The 18,765-nt window shown below is 37.8% G+C and overlaps 4 protein-coding genes across 4 annotated transcripts; 3 read left to right on the top strand and 1 right to left on the bottom strand.

The window, feature by feature from the left end:
• The first annotated feature begins 311 nt into the window (after positions 1-311).
• On the top strand, positions 312-2,217 carry LOC130711283 (T-complex protein 1 subunit delta-like). Its single transcript, XM_057560833.1, has one exon. The coding sequence runs from the start codon at positions 392-394 to the stop codon at positions 1,988-1,990; it is 1,599 nt and encodes a 532-aa protein (XP_057416816.1). The 5' UTR covers positions 312-391; the 3' UTR covers positions 1,991-2,217.
• Positions 2,218-3,999: 1,782 nt separating this feature from the next.
• LOC130715033 (pentatricopeptide repeat-containing protein At3g61520, mitochondrial-like) lies at positions 4,000-6,616 on the bottom strand. Its single transcript, XM_057565025.1, has one exon. It carries the CDS (start codon positions 6,533-6,535, stop codon positions 4,244-4,246), a length of 2,292 nt encoding a protein of 763 aa, XP_057421008.1. The 5' UTR covers positions 6,536-6,616; the 3' UTR covers positions 4,000-4,243.
• A 1,988-nt stretch (positions 6,617-8,604) lies between these two features.
• LOC130714242 (2-oxoglutarate and iron-dependent oxygenase domain-containing protein CP2-like) lies at positions 8,605-15,641 on the top strand. Its single transcript, XM_057564137.1, has 10 exons — positions 8,605-8,757; positions 8,854-9,121; positions 11,531-11,578; positions 12,103-12,279; positions 12,408-12,558; positions 12,775-12,861; positions 13,383-13,507; positions 14,397-14,515; positions 14,958-15,063; positions 15,326-15,641. Exons 1-10 carry the CDS (start codon positions 8,729-8,731, stop codon positions 15,362-15,364), a joined length of 1,149 nt encoding a protein of 382 aa, XP_057420120.1. The 5' UTR covers positions 8,605-8,728; the 3' UTR covers positions 15,365-15,641.
• A 1,163-nt stretch (positions 15,642-16,804) lies between these two features.
• Positions 16,805-18,592, top strand: LOC130714175 (uncharacterized). The gene is made up of 3 exons (XM_057564069.1): positions 16,805-17,551; positions 17,636-17,821; positions 17,918-18,592. Exons 1-3 carry the CDS (start codon positions 17,126-17,128, stop codon positions 18,200-18,202), a joined length of 897 nt encoding a protein of 298 aa, XP_057420052.1. The 5' UTR covers positions 16,805-17,125; the 3' UTR covers positions 18,203-18,592.
• Positions 18,593-18,765: the final 173 nt, after the last annotated feature.

Raw genomic sequence — 18,765 nt, 5'->3', positions numbered from 1 at the left:
GATGTGGAAAGAAGTGTTTAAAAAATGAGGTGTGTATATATCATTACTGCCTACTATAACAGGTCAACACATTTTGTTTTAAACAAATTTAATATATAATAAATTTTTAATGATATTTTAAAAAAAAAAATAATGTGTTGACCTACTATAACCGGTGAAAGTAAGTGATCTAAAATTGTACCCTTTAGAGTTTAGAGGTTAGAATATGTTTTTGGTACAACAATTAATAAAATAATTTGGTCTCGAAAATTGGTTTAACATAATTGTTTTATTGAAACCATTCACAAAAAACACCACACTAGTTTTTTCCTCTTAAATAAACAAATCAGTTTGAATCGGGACTCAACACAACAAACACTTTGCTCTCACTGAATCATTGTTAGGGTTTCCAATGGCGGCAATTGCAGCTCCTCACCGATCCTCCAAGACGGAATCCTATGTCGACAACAAGCGCAAGGAAGACATCCGTCATGCCAACATCGTCGCCGCGCGCTCCGTCGCCAACGCCGTCCGCACCAGTCTCGGTCCCAAAGGCATGGACAAGATGATTTCCACCTCCTCCGACGAGGTTATCATCACCAACGACGGTGCCACCATCCTCAACAAGATGCAGGTCCTCCAACCCGCCGCCAAGATGCTCGTCGAGCTTTCCAAGTCTCAGGACTCCGCAGCCGGCGACGGAACCACCACCGTCGTCGTTATCGCTGGCGCACTCCTCGAGCAGTGCCTCCTCCTCCTCTCCCGCGGCATCCACCCCACCGTCATCTCCGATTCACTCTACAAGGCCTCTATTAAGGCCGTCGACGTCCTCACTGCCATGGCCGTCCCCGTCGAGCTCACCGATCGCGATTCACTCGTCAAATCCGCCAGCACCTCCCTCAACAGCAAGGTCGTCAGCCAGTACTCCACCCTTCTCGCTCCCCTCGCTGTCGACGCCGTCCTCACAGTCATCGATCCCGCCCAGCCTGAAATGGTCGATCTCCGCGATGTTAAGATCGTGAAGAAGCTTGGGGGCACCGTGGACGATACCGAGCTCGTCAGGGGCCTTGTCTTTGACAAGAAGGTGAGCCATGCCGCTGGTGGACCTACTCGCATGGAGAATGCTAAAATTGCCGTGATCCAGTTCCAGATTTCACCGCCGAAAACCGACATTGAGCAGAGCATTGTGGTGAGTGATTACTCTCAGATGGATAGGATTTTGAAGGAAGAGAGGAGTTACATTCTGGGCATGATTAAGAAGATTAAGGCAACTGGTTGCAATGTTTTGTTGATTCAGAAGAGCATTTTAAGAGATGCTGTCACTGATTTGTCTCTGCATTACCTTGCTAAAGCTAAGATATTGGTGATCAAGGATGTGGAAAGGGATGAGATTGAGTTCATTACCAAGACACTCAACTGTTTGCCCATTGCCAACATTGAGCATTTCCGCGCCGAGAAGTTGGGTTATGCTGATCTTGTGGAGGAGGTTTCTCTTGGTGATGGCAAGATTGTGAAGATTTCTGGGATTAAGGACATGGGGAGGACCACAACTGTGCTTGTCCGCGGATCCAACCAGCTTGTGCTAGATGAAGCGGAGCGGAGTCTTCATGATGCTTTGTGTGTTGTTAGGTGCTTGGTTGCCAAGAGGTTTCTCATAGCCGGCGGTGGCGCACCTGAGATAGAGCTGTCCAGGCAACTGGGTGCCTGGGCAAAGGTGCTTCATGGGATGGAGGGTTACTGTGTTCGAGCATTTGCTGAGGCACTTGAAGTCATTCCTTATACTCTGGCTGAGAATGCTGGTTTGAACCCCATTGCAATTGTTACTGAGCTGAGGAATCGTCATGCCCAGGGTGAGATCAATACTGGAATCAATGTGAGGAAGGGTCAGATCACAAACATCTTGGAGGAGAATGTGGTGCAGCCGCTGCTAGTAAGCACGAGTGCTATCACCTTGGCCACAGAGTGCGTGCGGATGATTTTGAAGATTGATGATATTGTAACTGTGAGGTAGAGGTTACGATTTAGACCAAGAGACAAAAATTTGCAGAGGAAAAAAACAGAATCATCATGTTGTCTTTTCTTGCTTTAATTTTGAAGTTGTTAGTTTATGTTCCTTTTAGTGACACTGATTAAGTGATTTTTGACTTGCTCTGGCTAGTATTGTTATTTGCAAATTTGGATGTCCTTATTATGTGTATTTGGGAGTTCATCAATAGTTGATCATTTTTCTTAGTGCCATGGCTGTTGATTGTATTAATGACTTCATGTATTTCCCTTCCCCTGACCATGTGATTTGATCGTTACTCCAAATTGGTTGCTTGCTTCTTAAAGTAAATCATTTAATATTTTCTTGCAATTGTGGGGATTATGTATACTCTGAGCTTGCTAAAAGAAGCTTCACTGGACTTGCTCATGAAATTATGGAGTATCATTGAGTTAAGTTATATTTGATCTTTTAGATATGTTGGAATCTGGGGGGCATCTTTGTTTTGGAGGATGCATTGATTTGGCAGGAGGGGAAGCTACAATTGCCATTGCACCATGACATATTTATCGCTGTGTTTTCGATTTCCTGTTATTAAACCAACTCTTCAGGTGTTTTTGTATTTGAATTCTGTTTTTTAAGTTAGAGGATGGTTACTGAGTAGAACTCCATTGGTTGCTGACAAGGGGACCCTGTTCCATTGGTTGCTGAATCAAGTAGAACTCATGAAGTTGTTACTTGGTATAAAGTAGAACTAATCCATTTGGTGCTAACGACAAGATAAAAAGGATTGATTTCTCTAATTGGTTTTCAATATTTATATGTTTGAGATTTGCAGTTGTTCTCGTGGCAAATGTTTCTTTGATATAGGAAATATACATTTACATTTACAGTTACATGTTGTGCAGTAAAAGCCCATGAAACTTGCTTCTACATGATCAAATTTGATCCTGTATTCTTCTATTCTCTTGAATGCACCTCCAATTTTTTTTACCTTAAACCAGCTTTACCTTGAGTTATTGACTCTAATAAACTACAGTTAGATAGATTACTGGGAAAATCCCATAATCTTACAAATTCTAGCTGCAACTGCATTTTGGTTAAAGTCGCGGTTTTAACTGTCACCACAATCGAATTACACTCCACAATTTTCATAATTTCAATATAATCACTAACCTAGGCTGCGACCAAACTACTTAATGTATAGAAATATAAAGCTCGTTTTGTAACTAAGGGGCCTAGACCCAAGCCTAACTACACTCTCACATAAAGAGTATTACAAGCATCAACGGTTGATTGTCAACTAGGAGAGGTCTCTAGCAGGACAATTATCCCTATCCAACTTTTTCCACCATAAATTTAATCCAACAGTTTATTATTTGACATACTATGGAAGCAATGTGTCTACTTTTTTGAGACAAAAAGAGGGCCTAGGCCTCGGAAACAAGAATTAACAAAGGTTGATTGAATTAGTTGCTGCTTAATAGCACAATAAGGTTATCCTTTTGAACATTTCAAAAAAAAAAAGGTTATCCTTTTGAATGGATTTCAATTTCAATGGAGTTAGTGGCAGAATACAGGAACCAATTCTTTCTCAATACCAATCTTTGACCAATGGAAATGAAATTGAGGTCCATCTCTACCACCACCGCCACCACCAACTGATAAAATGGTCCCTATAATGTATCATCGATTTTTTAATTGATATCACTGAATTCTTTCTCCATGATGAGAACTTTATCCTTAAGGCCACCGAGGAAGAAGTTCTAAGTCGATCTTGTGATTTGTGACCTTCCAAACAGTGGACTATAGATTTCAAAGCAGCCAAGTATTTTTCATTTGCTTCCTTCTGTCATAGTCTCATAGATCACTATATATCAGAAATGTAATATTTATAATGAAACACTACAACTAAACAAGGTTGGCCGATAAAAATAAGTATCACATCCATGATTACTTACCAAATGCACAAGTATGTTGTTCACATTTGCCAATGCAATGGTAAGATACTTAGATGTTGTTTAGGGAGAGAGAGAGAAAAAAATTAATTGAATTCCCTAGAAACCCAACTTGAATAAACTACATCTATTATTTTCACCTCACCTAGTAGAGAGGAAAAAAAAAATACAACAGAGCTCTTCTACCGGAGAGACTATTTTCTATAGATGTGGTTGGTTGTTGACCAACAACCAGAAAGGATGCATGGGAGAAAGAAAACAAAAAGACAGATGCAAGTTGCATACTCTTATGTCAACCAAAAGGGCAGCAACTTGTTTTTGCTTAAACTTTATTCTTGAAGGAGTACATCAGATTATTATCCAAAATGTGAGATGATGTTGTATGCAAGGAAACCTGATACCCTTGGATAAAACGTTGTAATTGTTCTATTTCACCAACTGCAGGAAGCCATTCAGTAAGAATCTCCATGGTTCTATAGTCAGGACTGCAAGCATCTTCAATCATCCTGTTCATAAGTTCAAGTGCTTGTTTCAACATTCCCTTATCCCGAACCCCATTGAAAATATGATTATACGTGGTTGTATTACGCCGAACGCCTTTTACTTTCATGTCATCCATCAGAGAGATAGCCTTTTCAACATGGTTATTCTTGCACAGAGCATCTATTAAGATGTTGTAAATCACAGTATTGGGAGGAACCTTGGATGTAGAACACATTTCCCCGTAAATTTTCATAGCCTCATCCACATTCTTCTTTAAACAATATGCATGTATAACTGCCCCATATGTTACAACAGAGGGCTCAAGGTCCTCGTTAATCATCTTTTTCAGCATCTTACTGGCAGTTGCAAAATCTCCAGTTTTGCCAAGGTAGGAAACCAGAGTGTTATAGGTGACAGTATCAGGCTTAACTCCAGCTCCTTCCATTTCGGTAAGCATTTCATAAACTCTTTCCTGCCTTTTCTTCTTACAGAATCCACTGATGAGGACATTATAGCAAGCTAGATCAAGACCAAACCCAGCCTGTTTCAACTTGGACACAATGACACTGGCATCATCCATCCTACCAGCAATGCTTAAGCCATTAATCAAAGTATAGTAAGCACGTGCATCTGGAGGGCATCCAGAACTCGACATCTCCTCAAAATATTGCATGGCTTTATCAATATTGTTCACGCCACAGAAGGCAGATATCAGAGAGGTATAAGCATTAACATTTCCGTTCAGGCCCTTCCCTTTCATCTCGTTGAAAAGCTCAACTGCACTAAAGACCTTTCCATGCTTGGACAAACCATCAACCAATGTATTGAATGTGACTACAGTAGGCTGTACTCCTTCCTCCTTCATTTGAATGAATAGTTCATGTGCTTTATCAATCTTGTCAACTTTGCAGAACCCATCAATCAAGCAATTATAAGTAACTGCGTTTGGCCTGTTTTTATTCTCTGTTTTCATCTCCTCCAACAAACTCAAACCATCTTCTTCCCTACCAACTTTACAAAGTCCATCAATCACAGTATTATACAAGACCACATCAGGTTCAACACCAACAACCTTTTCATTTTCTCCTTTGCCTCTCAATTTATCAAACACCGCTAATGCTTCATCAATCCTCCTAGCCTTGCACAAATGATTGACAAGAATCCCAAAGGTTTGGACACTAGGCTGTATCATCTTTTCTTCCATCTCCGCCATCAGTTTATTCATCTTCTGAATATCTCTTTCCCTTCCTAGCCCTGATAACAGGGCATTGCACGATGCAACTTCAACTGGACCACCCAATGTCATCACACCATGCAAAAGTTCCCACGCGACACCGTTACTCCGTTTCCCACACAGCTTGGTTATCAGCTGTGTAAGCTTAAACGTATCAGGGAAAACTCCATGTTCACCCAGCTTGGTAACCAACCCCACAATCTCCTCATCAGTAAAGCTTCTTCCATGACGCTCCCGCTTCGCCAGCTCCCCAAAAACAATTGTACCCGTGTAATCATTGGGAGGAAACTTGGAATCCGGTTTAAGCATTTCATCGAGCAAGTGGAGTGCATCATCAGTACGACCTGATTTGATCAACCCTCTGAGTAACCCGTTGCAATGTCCGGTGCTTTTCGAAGATGGGTCGAGCTCATTGAACAGAAGAAGCGCATCGTCCAACATCCGCTCGCTTTCCAAGCAGTGCAGGAGAAGGGAAGCCGATTTGGTAGTGAGGGGGATGCTCAAGTCATTGGATTTTCGGAAGGTGTGAAGACTCAGAAGCTCTGCTTGCGAATTGGGGTGTCGCGTAGCGAGCTCGAGAGCGCCCTGGAACACGGAAGAGAGGTGGTGAGGGTGGTTGGGTTCTGCTTTGGCTTTGAGGTGGAGGAAGTCGAGGGCGTCGGGAATGGAGCCCAGGCCGAGAGTGATTTGAAGGAGTTGGTGATGTGAGGCGCCGCAGAGAAAGGGGCGTAGCTGATCATAGTCCCGTTGCTTCGCCGGAGATCGGAGAAGTTCAACGACTTGGGTCACCGTTGATTCGCCTTCGTCCTCTGAGTCGCTGTGGTAGCGCCGCGGAAAAGAAAAGGTGGAAGGTAGAACGTAGCTCCGACGGCGGAGGAGTTTAGATTGTGTTAACATTGCGGCAGTGCGCGGCGGCGAAGCTTGCAGTTTTGTTACTTCAGTTCTGAAAATAGTGTCTCTCTTACAAAATTTGAACGGTTGTGATGAATGATAGGATTTAAATTACGAAAATATCCTCTTTCAATTTCTTCCTTTTGAATGATAGGATCTAAATTACGAAAATATCCTCTCCTCTACAATCAAGTTCTGATTTTTGTAAGGTAAAGATTACAGAATGGTAATGTGTTGTTTTTCAATGAAATAAAGTTTCTTCAAACTCTATTCTTGAGCTATCATGTCTTAAACAAAGAAGCTACTAAACTCTCATGAGCTTCATTTGCTTTAGACCTTGCTACAGATCCTCCCAAGCTCTTCAAATCTCCTTAGTCATCCTTGGCAAAGCATTTATGAATGCATAGTCAGACTCCAACGAGATTAATGGTCTAACTGACACTGAGTATATATGAGGTTGTTGATTGACTTGATTCAACTGACATGCCCTTAAAGTGCAGGTGATAGTAAGTCAATCTAATTTTTCCTACGTTAAGGGTTTCATAATATAAAAGACTTTAAAAATTTTAGATTTCCTTTATAAATGAATTAGAAGAATAAAAAGATGTAGAACATTATGAACATGCAAAACTTGAGCCTGTAATAGGAGGATCAAGGGATGATGATAGTTGACAAAATAAAGTAAGTCTCTTATTTCTTCGAGTTCTCAATTTATTGATTAGGGGTGCATGTGTGAAAATCATTTTCATGTTATGATGGCAAAGTGTGTAGTGAATTTGGTAATATCAACCAATCAAGACAAAATTTTAGTTAGAGACTTTGTTACTTATGACTTGTTCTCTAATTTTATAGTAATGTTTACCAATGAGCCAGCTTAATAAGCACACGAGTGTATGCAGATTAAATTTACGTGGTCTCTTTCTCTGTTCTATGTAACATAATATAGTAGTATTTAAAAGTTGTATTCACCCTCTTAAATTTTGTATATTACATGCTTTAATTACGCCTAGCAACAATTTCTTCGGCGGGACTAAAATCTATGGAGTAATACAAAAATACAATATAAAACATTAAAGACAAAACACGCACTCTCTCATGCTAATAGCATACTTAGCATACTAAAAAACTAAAAAACTCCAAAACTCATGCAAACAACAGTGAACAAGGACCGACTTTTTGAGCAGTAGTTTTTTTCTTTTACGAAATAAATCTAAAAGCTTAATTTTGGGTGGAATACAAGATTTTTGGACATTTGAAGGAAAGAAATTTATGTTAAAGATAAAAATGGTGGACCCACGATTTGGTGTTTGATTCTATATATCCACGGAAAAAAATGAAAGAAATGTCTTGCCAATCCTTAAAAGAGTGTTTTACCTTCAATTTTCTCATGTTATAAGTCTTTCCTCTCTCTCGAATATACTATGAAACCCTAGCTCTGTTTTGGCGTAAACCATTTTTATCTGCCATTTTTTTTTTCTTTCTCAATCGATCTTTCATTTTCGACATTGATTTGTGAGGATCATGGTCGTTTGAAACGCATTAGGTTACCAGGATCGTCGACCTCTCATCAAGCAAGCACATATGTAAGTTATTGTTTTTGAAAACGAGCATAAAACATAGATTCACCTTACCTATGACGAAGAAGATAACAATAATTCATCCACCCTTATATTCACAATGATAGAAAACTCTTTAAGCATATTATTGTCTATTTCATGTTGTTAAATGTAATATCTATTGATTTTTAATTTTATCTCGAAGTGAGTGATAGCACCTATTAATACTGACACTACCGAGTATCTCAACATATTCGTAGATGTTGTTGTTGCATGCCCATAATTGTGGTTTAATTGATATTTAACAAACACGCTTTCTAAGATACTAATAAGACATCATTTAACCCCCCAATTTTTTTCTTTTCAAATCAACTTAACTAATCTGAAAACCCATGTATAGTTGATTTAAGTGATACATATTTGACATACATTCATTTTTTTTTTTTAATCTAAAGAATCAAGCACTAAGATTTGTCAATCTTATTTATTTTTCCTGATCCAAACAGGGAGAGACTCAAAAAGACCAAGGTTCCATCAAAAAAAAAAAAAAGACCAAGGTTGGTTGGCCCTATATATTCTCCGTATCATTTTCATTGTAATAAAACAAAAAGAACAACACTCTCACTCTCACTCTCTGAAGAAGATGAACGAGCGTGTCAGAGAGAGAGAAAGGTAAGACAAAACCCTAACTTCTCTCCGAATTTCTAACTTTTCGTTTTCACCATTTCTACAACCTGCAGTCTGTGTTGTTTATTCTTCCAAATGCAGGATCAGGGACGAAGTCCGCGCCGGCAAACGCCCCATGGGGCCGCCGGTACCTGTTCCCCCGAAGCCTATGCCGAGACTCATGCCGGATCCGAACAAAGATCACCAACCGGAATCGTACGAGGACTTGCAACTGGGTTACCACTCTTCGCTTTTCAGCGCGTTGGAGAGGCATCTGCGACCAGAAATGCTCACCGCAACTCGCGACGTCAAGGCCAACTTCATGCGCGACATTTTGAAAGACTACTGGTCGCCTCAGAGGCTGGAAAGAGTATGCTTCAATCTCTATCTCTCTCTTTTCTATCGTTATTGCTTGTTTGTGCTTTGTTTGTTTTGCCTGCAAATTGCAAGAGATTGTGTGTTTGTTGGTGCTCAAAATGCTGCATGCATGCCTTGTGTCCCAAGCAATGCTTCTGTTTTACTAGTTGAACTCATGGTAGTGTGGGTTTGGATTTCTGTTGAGCTCAACATGGAAAATTCTTGCTTCTGCAATCTATGTTGAACTCAAGGTGGCAATTTTTTGCTTACCCACTAGTAAGTTGATATAGGTGTGAAATCACATATGTGTTTGCATCAATGTAAAAACAAACATACACATAATAGTTTACACGAAACAATGTAATCAAACATTCGTGAATGTGTGCAGATATTGAGTGTTTCAAAATGTTGTCTTGACACCCTATTGAGGTGTTTACACCCAAATAGGAATATGAAAGAGAAGAAAAAGAAGTGATAGATCATAGATGTATGTGGTATGATATGATAATAGATATTGAGAGAATAGTAAGATGCACATGGGTGTTGGTACTATTTGAGAGTTTACAAATCAGGATTGTTGAGTGTTGATTGTGAGCCCTGTCACGACACTGAACGGTAGTTGTTTTTGGAAACTCTAGAGTTTACGTAAACTGATGGAGTGACCGTAAACTCGATCATGAACTCAACTTGCAAACTCGTATCTCTACATAAGTAATATTTAAAAAACACAACAATGATTAAAAACACTAGTAGATTTCTTTTTACTGCTAGATTTCTTTCCTTTAGTTTCTCTTCTAGTGTAGTTTGTATTGCTTTTCGGTTTCCTATATTTTTAAGTGTATCTCGTTAGGCATAGCTGGCTCTTTTTTTTAGTTGCTGTCGACTCTCTTTATCTTGTATTGTCGTTTCCATTCCTGATTATATTAATACATGAGTTTGTTTTTTCCAAAAAAACACTAGTAGTATAGAAAAATATTCATTAATATCTAAAACATACAATGACAGAGTTATAATAACAAGTTAAAAACATACACAAATGACTTAATTACTATATGTTCATAGAAAAAATAAACACTAGTTCCTTAGGTAAAAAATTTAAACAAGGGTCAACAAGTTATAATCTTCAAACAAGAGTAAAAATATAGCTATATTATAGGCGCCTGATTATCAATTTATATTTTTCAACCAACAAGAATTTATATAACATAAAGACTCGAAATCGAGAAATTGTAGCAGTGTTATCAAATATCCACCATGGTGGATCTCATGGCGGGTTTTTGGTTCTACGCCATGGTCGATATCCCACCATAATCGGCCATCCGCAATCATTATTTGTCAAATATGGCGGGTTTTTGGCTCTCCACCATATTCCGTCATCCGCCATTAATAACATTGACTTGTAGACAGATTTAGCCTGCAACTAACTCTTTTGCGCAACAAACAAAGAAATATTAAAGGAAAAGAGGAAAAAGGACACTTGAGAGAGGAATTTTCAAAGAATAAAAGTAAAACTGCAAAGACTGTCACGAAATGCCATCATTTTGGTAAAAAATTGGAAATTTCTCCCTTTCTGAGTGAACACGTGAATGAGCTCGTGAGTCAATTGGTTGAACTTCTGTGCTTGTGATGTGAGAAATAACTATGACTCTGATGTATCAAGAACAATTTGAGAGGGCAAGTTTGAAGGATTAAATATATGTTGCTGTATATGGTGGATTATTATCTTTTTTCCTCTGGACATTGACTCCAAATTGTGTGCTCTACTATAACATGCTGGCAATTGATGGTGTACATCTGGTTTAAGGATTGTAGTGAAACAATTAGTTTCAAACACTGCCTCGATTTAGGATAGAGCGGGACAAAGAAATGAATACCATGAAAGTTGTGAAGTTGGTATGATGTGGAAGAAGAGCAACTCACCTAGAAAGGGATGTTTTAATAAATTTATTATTGCATGTAGTTCTATTGTGACTTTTGATTCATCGTTATGAACTGGAAGGAAGAACTGCCTTTGAGAAAATTTTCATTTATGTTAATAAATTGTAAAATACAAAAACTAATTTCCTCATCATCAGGGACGAACCCAGAAGCATATCATCAGGGACGGACCCAGCTATATTAATAAGGCTGCCTATTAATAATGGGGCAGTCACCTCACCCCCAAGAGGATTTTTTTTGTTAGCATAATAGTATCAAAAGCTGTAATTACGCCCTCCAAATTTTTGCATTCGCTCCTCTAATTAATTAATGTCGGTTTTGCTTAATGTGATAAATTTTCGCTTCCGATTCTGTTCTTGATCATCACCGTCATCATTTTTGTATTATTAGCTTACTATTTATTGTTTCTATTATCATTCTTGTTGTGGTTGTTGTCATTATTCTACCTTGTACTTTTATGATGGTTTCAATTTGATTTTGGCAGGACCGATGGTATAAAACATACAGAGAGCGTATTATCAGAAATTATCAGGTATGCTGTATCCAAATGTTAATTGTCGGCTTGATCTTGTTGTCTGATTTTGTTGAACTGAAATTTATGTTGAACCTGAAACAATACTCTCAGGGATAGATAAAGAATGTCATGCAACTAAATTCTTAAATCAAATAGGTCTAAAAAATATTAATGGCTTGATCTAATAATGAATCCCACTTTCCCGTAATATTAATGGCTTGACCTATTTGATCAAGTCATGCATCTAATGATGAATCAAATAGGTCTATGCAGTATCCAGTTCATCATACATTTCACCTTCTATTGATTTTTATTTTGTTGGGTGTTTGTTTCAACATAGTTTGTTAATGTTTCAATATTTTTGAGCCTGCTATAAAAGACTTATTATTCCGTTTATTATGGCACACTCATTAAACACAATTTATGATTTATGCTCAGGCACATGTGTTTAAGTATAATGAACATCTTTCCCACATTTCCTCCCCCCCTTTTTTGTTCCTTTTTAGCAAGGCTTACACATGTTTTATATCTCAATGTTGCAGCCTCTGCATGAAGAATTGTACACTCTTAATCCTAAAGCATTCTTTGTCCCAGAGTTTCTGGAAGCTATTAATGTTAATACTGAACAAAGCTTTAGAAGTATAATGTCTCGGCCCGCCCCAGGCATTTTTACATTTAAAATGCTTCAGCCACACTTTTGTGAGTTGTTGTTATCAGAGGTACTTTATCATTTTAACTATCGGAGTATAAGCAGTATCTCATTCTTCGTTTAAGTTAGAATTTGGTAGTGGACGCACATACAGATGCTTATATGTGTTTATTTGAAATTTCTTTTTGGACTCTCTAGGTTGAAAATTTTAAGAAGTGGGTTCATGAGGCAAAATTTCGGATTAAGCGTCCCAATATAATGAATAAGTATGGTGCTATACTTGACGACTTTGGCCTTGAAACCATGCTTCACAGGCTTATGGAAGATTTTATTTCTCCTTTATCGAAAGGTGAATGAAGTCTGCATGATGACTTTTGCTCATGGTGATTTGACCAATTATGTTTATGTATTTATTCGCTAGAAGAGACTACTTTTGCTCATGGTGATTTGACCAATTATGTTTATGTATTTATTCGCTAGAAGAGACTAGATACTGTAGCCATCCTCCTATAGGCTTCTCATTTTCTGAAGATGTATTTTAGTCAACTAATTCCTTGTTCTACAGTTTTCTTTTCAGGAATTGGTGGATCAAACTTGGATTCTCATCATGGGTTTATCGTTGAATATGGTATAAATAGAGATGTTGACATAGGTAAGGTTACACTTGATTAGAATTTCTTTGTCTTTGATGTGGATCTATCTTAAAATGCAAGCATATAGCTTATCTTATTAGAATGTGGTACATGCACATTGACCAAGTCTCATTGTAATAGTTACTGAAACTGATTTTACTGTCTGTATATGTCTTGTGTTAACCTTTAAGAAAAATGAATTCTGTTATCATCTTAAAGCTAAAGGCCATGTGCATATTATCGGCCATTCATTCCAGAGAAGGCATCTTTGTATGTGAACCTTGCAACAACAATGTGAAATTACTGCCAAAGAGCTTTTTGGTTGCTAATATTTTTGACAACTTTATTTCATGCATCTGTTGTAATTTCGATGATCTATGATTCCTTTACTATTCAGTATGCCTGTGTAGGTTTGTTGTAATTTTTTTTTATGATGTATGATTCCTTTATTTCAAGCATTTTTTGTAATAAGACTTCTCATTTTGCAATGTTGTAGCCTGTAATAAGCAATGAAATCTAACAAATAGTCTTATATTTGTAGATCTCCATGTGGATGACTCAGAAGTTACCTTGAATGTTTGCCTCAGCAAGGAATTTTTGGGAGGGGAATTGTTTTTTCGGGGCATGCGATGTGATAAGCATTTAACAACAGCAACTTATTCAGATGTAAGTAATTGAGATGAAATAACTAGTACATTGCTGAGACTTCTCTCCCACCCCCCAATTTAAATTCCATATGAAGTATATGTTGCTCTTCTCTCAAACTAGACCATATGATCTTTGAGTGTTGATGTAGATGGCAAAGGCAATGATAGTTAATTTGATGACATCGAATTAATTTTCCTTGTTTACAGAACAATCATTTAGTTGGCAGTGAAAGGATTTGAGCACGTGCATGAGAGAAACATATAAATAATTTGTACGTTTGGAAATCTATTATTTTTCACTAATACAGATATTAGAATGGATGAAAGTGGTATAAAGATGCTTATTCTATTGAAGTACATACTTCAACAGTATGCATGGTTTAGTATTACATAATAAAAGTGAAAAATTTCACAATAAAACTTATTAGTTTCTTTGTTTAATTACCACGTAAGGAGCTGAATTCTACCCGTTGATAAGGTATACAAATGCTCTGGTGTTCTCATTTCAAGTATATATTAGGTTGTTGCTTCAAAATGAGCTTACAAAATTATACCAATATATCTGTTGAAGAGGTGAGTAGAGTGAAGCTTTCCTACCTATTTAGTTAATTGACTGGCTCTTTCAATTACTCTGAGAAAAGCGTGCTACTTTATGCTATACAATTGATGTGTGGTGTACAAATAGGACTAAAAATCAGTGCATCTGTAAGTACTTGTGTTTTTCATTATAGCAATAGCAGCATACGTTTGCTTTGATGGTGGTGCTACTATTTTTAGTTCACATTGTTCTGCTGAGATTTTTTAGTCTAGTTTATTTACTAGTGCTAAGGATATTTATGAATCTGCTTCTTGCAATTTATCATAAACTTATTTGTACTTTTCTGATGGACTCCATTAACTGATTGAAGGAAATCTATGACTATCCCCATGTCACTGGACAAGCTGTGCTTCATCATGGTCGTATTCGCCATGGTGCTAAAGCCACAACTTCAGGTCGCCGGGTCAACCTTCTTTTATGGTGCAGAAGGTGCTTTCAAATTTTCCTCGTATTCACTGCTATTTGCCTATTATACTTTATTATTGTATTTTCACTTGCATATATAATGTATGGATGTGGAACTAAGGGGGTTGGCTGGTGTAAGTTAGTTTTGAGTCAGTGTAGATTCTGAAGCTATAGGGGAGTTTTTGGCTTTTCCCTTTAAAAGAAACTTCACTTGTAGGTAGTATTACTACTCACTATTAAATCAGATCTTAGAATCATCTTCATATATTTCATTACATCCGGTGAGCATAGCCTCTTATTGTAACTGCATTATTGTAGCATGGACTTGTAAAGTTATTTTCCCCTTACTGTATACCCTAACTTTTTACCTGAATGGAGTCAAAACTTCAATTTTATTTTGTTCTCTCTATTCATTTGTATAGCTCCGTATTAAATTAAAGATGAAGGTTGCATTTTTTTTGTGCAGTTCTCGTTTCAGAGTGGAGAAAATGCTCAGAAAAGATTGCTCTAGCTGGTGTGGTGTGTGCAATCAAGAGAAGGAAGACTCGAAGCGCAGCTTGGAAAGGCAATTGGTAAATCGTTATTTAATCTGTATTCTTCATACACATGTATTACATTTTAGGAAGTTGGAATGGGTGCTCTGTATAGCAGCGATAAATTAGTCACCTTGGCTCATTCGAATTACAGCTTGTTACACACAGAATAAGCTGTTCTTAAGGTTACATAGACCCTGACATGTGTTATATATTGCCCTATGATAGAAGTGCTTAAATTAATTAATTTATTGTACATATGTATGTATGGAAATGCACGACTGATCTTTATGGTATACAGGAGGCACTGTTAAGGAAGGGAGGTGAAACAACTCCATGATCTGCTCTGTACAGTTTGATCAATGGAGGTGGATTGTTGTAAAATAGCTGTAATAGTTCAAAGTCCAAACACTGAATAATGGTTCCTTTTTTTGGGGTGTTTGTAATTACTAATTAAGCTTAGATTTCCGGTATTTCAGACTGTATCCTTTTTGAGGTGATATGGTGTAATTTTGTATTATTGGGGTTGGGTGTAACAAATTAACAATGGGGTAAGACTTAAATGCCAAATATGTCTGGATTTAAATTTAAATGCACCCGTTTTTGAGCAAATTTCATGTAACGCGCGTATTAGTTGAAATTAGGAAATGAAGGAGTTGGCTTTTCTAGGACACAAAAATGTATACTCTTGTCTGCTTGTTCGATTTTCTTGTTGGGCATTGTTAAGATGAGGAGTAAGTGCATTTGTTTAACATGATAGTCAATTGTTTAGAAAAATTGGCAAATGAAAGAAATAAAACAACTTTACTATGCACATGAGGGGATTAGAGACCATTAGCTTAACATTGCTATTTATTTTGATGAACTTTTGCTTTTTTAACTGTGAGGAAAATAATCATGTGACAACAGTAGTGTCATTCCTCACAATCAGACATGGTCGTCGGTGTGGGCCGGTAAATGGCACTTTTTTCCTTGGTTGATTATTTTAGTGGACCATAACAATTTCACATTTTAGTAAAGTCATTTAAGAAAGTTGAGTTAAGGAATGATTTTTCAAATACTAGCAAGTAAAGTAACTATGCAGTTGTTAAAAACGATTGAAGAATTTATTATAAGTCAATGGTACTTCATGGGTGATCCCTGATCTCTATAAGCAAGGCACCGCCAGATTACACCATGAACCATGATGATTGTTAAGCATTCTAGAATCGGCTAACAAAAAGGGGTAAAGAACACACCACTATACACATAAAACGTACATATAAAAAGACTATGTCCTGTGATGTGCTGTCCTCAGTCCTAGTGTGTGTGCATGTGCTTGTGCTTGTGCTTGTGCTTTTAATTGACATAATCAACAACAAACACAATTGCTTGTAGACTCGGACTTAGATTCATGTTCTGTTCGGTGACAACTGTGATGCAGCTGTCGTGTAATTACTTATTCATCCTCCTCCTCTCACACTCAAACCACACAAAAACAAAAACAAAAACAAAACACAACCCACCGCAAATAAATAAAGCAAGCATTCTCATCATCATTTTCACTCTTCCCATGCCTCATGTTGTCGTGTCCCTTTTTATTAATTACCACCTTCATATCCCCTTGGCGTTAATCTTAGTTAAAGCACAAATGTTTTGTAGAGGGACTCCTTAACCATTTAATCAAGTTTTCAATGTATGAGTAACCGAGAGTTTGACATCTGAGTTATGTATATTAAAAATAATTTATTGAAAAAGACTTACTTCAACATGATTTCAGAATTTCAAAGAAATTTATCTAATCTCCTAGTGTATGAATACATTAGCTTACACATAAAAGCACAAAAGATGTTGCTATCCCCCCATTGTACCCCACCAATCCAAATTAAAAGGATTATTAATAATCACCCACTAATGCAATTGCTCTTTTCTTATATATCATTTGTTGGGGCCTCCATGTTTGAGAGAGAGCATACACATTACACACACATATCTTGAGTAGAAGAGAGTGGGATCTCTTAGATTTGAGACTAAAGAGCCATCACCACCACCAATTCACCAAACACAAACATCATCATCAATCATCAATTATCATATCAGATTCATTCAAAGTATAAAGAAAATGCACGCCAAAACAGACTCAGAGGTGACGAGCCTGGACGCATCTTCCACCACCAGGTCCCCACGGCGGCCGGCGTACTACGTTCAGAGCCCCTCCCACGATGGAGAGAAGACGACGACGTCGTTCCACTCCACCCCAGTTATCAGCCCCATGGGTTCCCCTCCTCACTCTCACTCCTCCTCAAGCCGCTTCTCTGGTTCACGCAAGATGAACCATCACAACCACCGTAACAACAGCACCAAGCCATGGAAGGATATCGATGTCATTGAAGAAGAAGGCCTTCTCCAATCTCAAGACCATGACTACACTCGCTCTCGCCGATTCTATTTCTTCGCTTTCATTCTCGGCTTCTTCCTCCTCTTCTCTCTCTTCGCTCTCATCCTCTGGGGTGCTAGCAGGCCCATGAAACCCAAAATCTTCGTCAAGGTTCGTATGTTTGTTATTACTCTCATGTCTTTGATTCCTTATGTGAAATGGGTCTGATTCAATTTTCAATATTGCATCTCACAGAGCATAAAATTTGAGCATCTCAGAGTTCAAGCTGGTTCTGACGCCACAGGAGTGGCCACTGATATGATCACCATGAATTCCACAGTGAGATTCACGTACCGCAACACTGGCACATTCTTTGGTGTTCATGTCTCATCAACACCTTTAGATCTATCCTATTCAGAGATTGTAATTGCCACTGGGAATGTAAGATTTGTGAATTGTTTGTTCCTACTCTATTTTTATTTTCTTCTTCTGATGTGATGGAAATTTATGAAATGGTTGTTGTTGTTGTTGTTGCAGGTGAAGCAGTTTTATCAATCAAGGAAGAGTCAGAGAGTGGTGAGTGTGTCAGTGATGGGGAGCAAGATCCCTCTGTATGGAAGTGGTTCAAGCTTGAGCAGCACAACGGGTATGCCCACGGTGCCAGTGCCATTGAAATTGAGCTTTGTGATTCGATCTAGAGCTTATGTGCTTGGTAAATTGGTGAAGCCAAAGTATTACAAGAGGATTGAGTGTTCCATCACTTTGGATCCACAGAAGATAAATGCTATAGTTTCCCTGAAGAAATCTTGCAAATATGATTGAGTGTGTGTGAATAGAAGAAAGGAATAATCAAGAGGCACATGGAAATGACTGAGAATAAAAAAATGATACTATTACTTTATTATGATGATGGTAATAAATGATTCATTAGTTTTTTGGTTGAGGAAAGAAAGAAAGAAAGAAATGAAGTGAGGATACAGCTCATAGGATTGGAAGAACGCGTTTGTTGTTTTGGCTGCTGATGTAATGAAACAACACACCAGATCCGAGAAAGATAAAGACAGCATGTTGGGTTTTGGTAGAAACTTGTGAAGCTGTGTTACCTTTTATTTTGATTTTGTGCCACACAATGTGAAAGTAAGAAGAACAATAGTGTATTATTCAATATAAATATTGTAATTCCATAATTATAGTGTAATTATAGCCGACAAACTTGACTTCTTCTTTGATTAGTTTGTGTTGTCATCTTCCTACTTGCTACAGGTATTGCAATCAGTGAAGTTTTTTTTATTGCTTGACTTAAAGGCCTTGCTAACAAGTCAGTAAACAAAATGTTTTAATACATTAAGGTTTTTTAAAATTAATATAAAAATAAAATTATTTAC

This window comes from Lotus japonicus, chromosome 4 (assembly GCF_012489685.1).
Source record: "Lotus japonicus ecotype B-129 chromosome 4, LjGifu_v1.2".
NCBI classification, from domain to species: domain Eukaryota; kingdom Viridiplantae; phylum Streptophyta; class Magnoliopsida; order Fabales; family Fabaceae; genus Lotus; species Lotus japonicus.
This window is presented reverse-complemented; position numbering and strand designations above follow the sequence as displayed.

Coding starts and splice junctions, on each gene's coding strand:
- LOC130714175 (XM_057564069.1), top strand. CDS start 17,126: ATGCACGCCAAAACAGACTCAGAGGTGACGAGCCTGGACGCATCTTCC. Junction 17,552..17,635: donor AACCCAAAATCTTCGTCAAG/GTTCGTATGTTT, acceptor TGCATCTCACAG/AGCATAAAATTTGAGCATCT. Junction 17,822..17,917: donor TTGTAATTGCCACTGGGAAT/GTAAGATTTGTG, acceptor TTGTTGTTGCAG/GTGAAGCAGTTTTATCAATC.
- LOC130711283 (XM_057560833.1), top strand. CDS start 392: ATGGCGGCAATTGCAGCTCCTCACCGATCCTCCAAGACGGAATCCTAT.
- LOC130715033 (XM_057565025.1), bottom strand. CDS start 6,535: ATGTTAACACAATCTAAACTCCTCCGCCGTCGGAGCTACGTTCTACCT.
- LOC130714242 (XM_057564137.1), top strand. CDS start 8,729: ATGAACGAGCGTGTCAGAGAGAGAGAAAG. Junction 8,758..8,853: donor CGTGTCAGAGAGAGAGAAAG/GTAAGACAAAAC, acceptor TTCCAAATGCAG/GATCAGGGACGAAGTCCGCG. Junction 11,579..12,102: donor GTATTATCAGAAATTATCAG/GTATGCTGTATC, acceptor TCAATGTTGCAG/CCTCTGCATGAAGAATTGTA.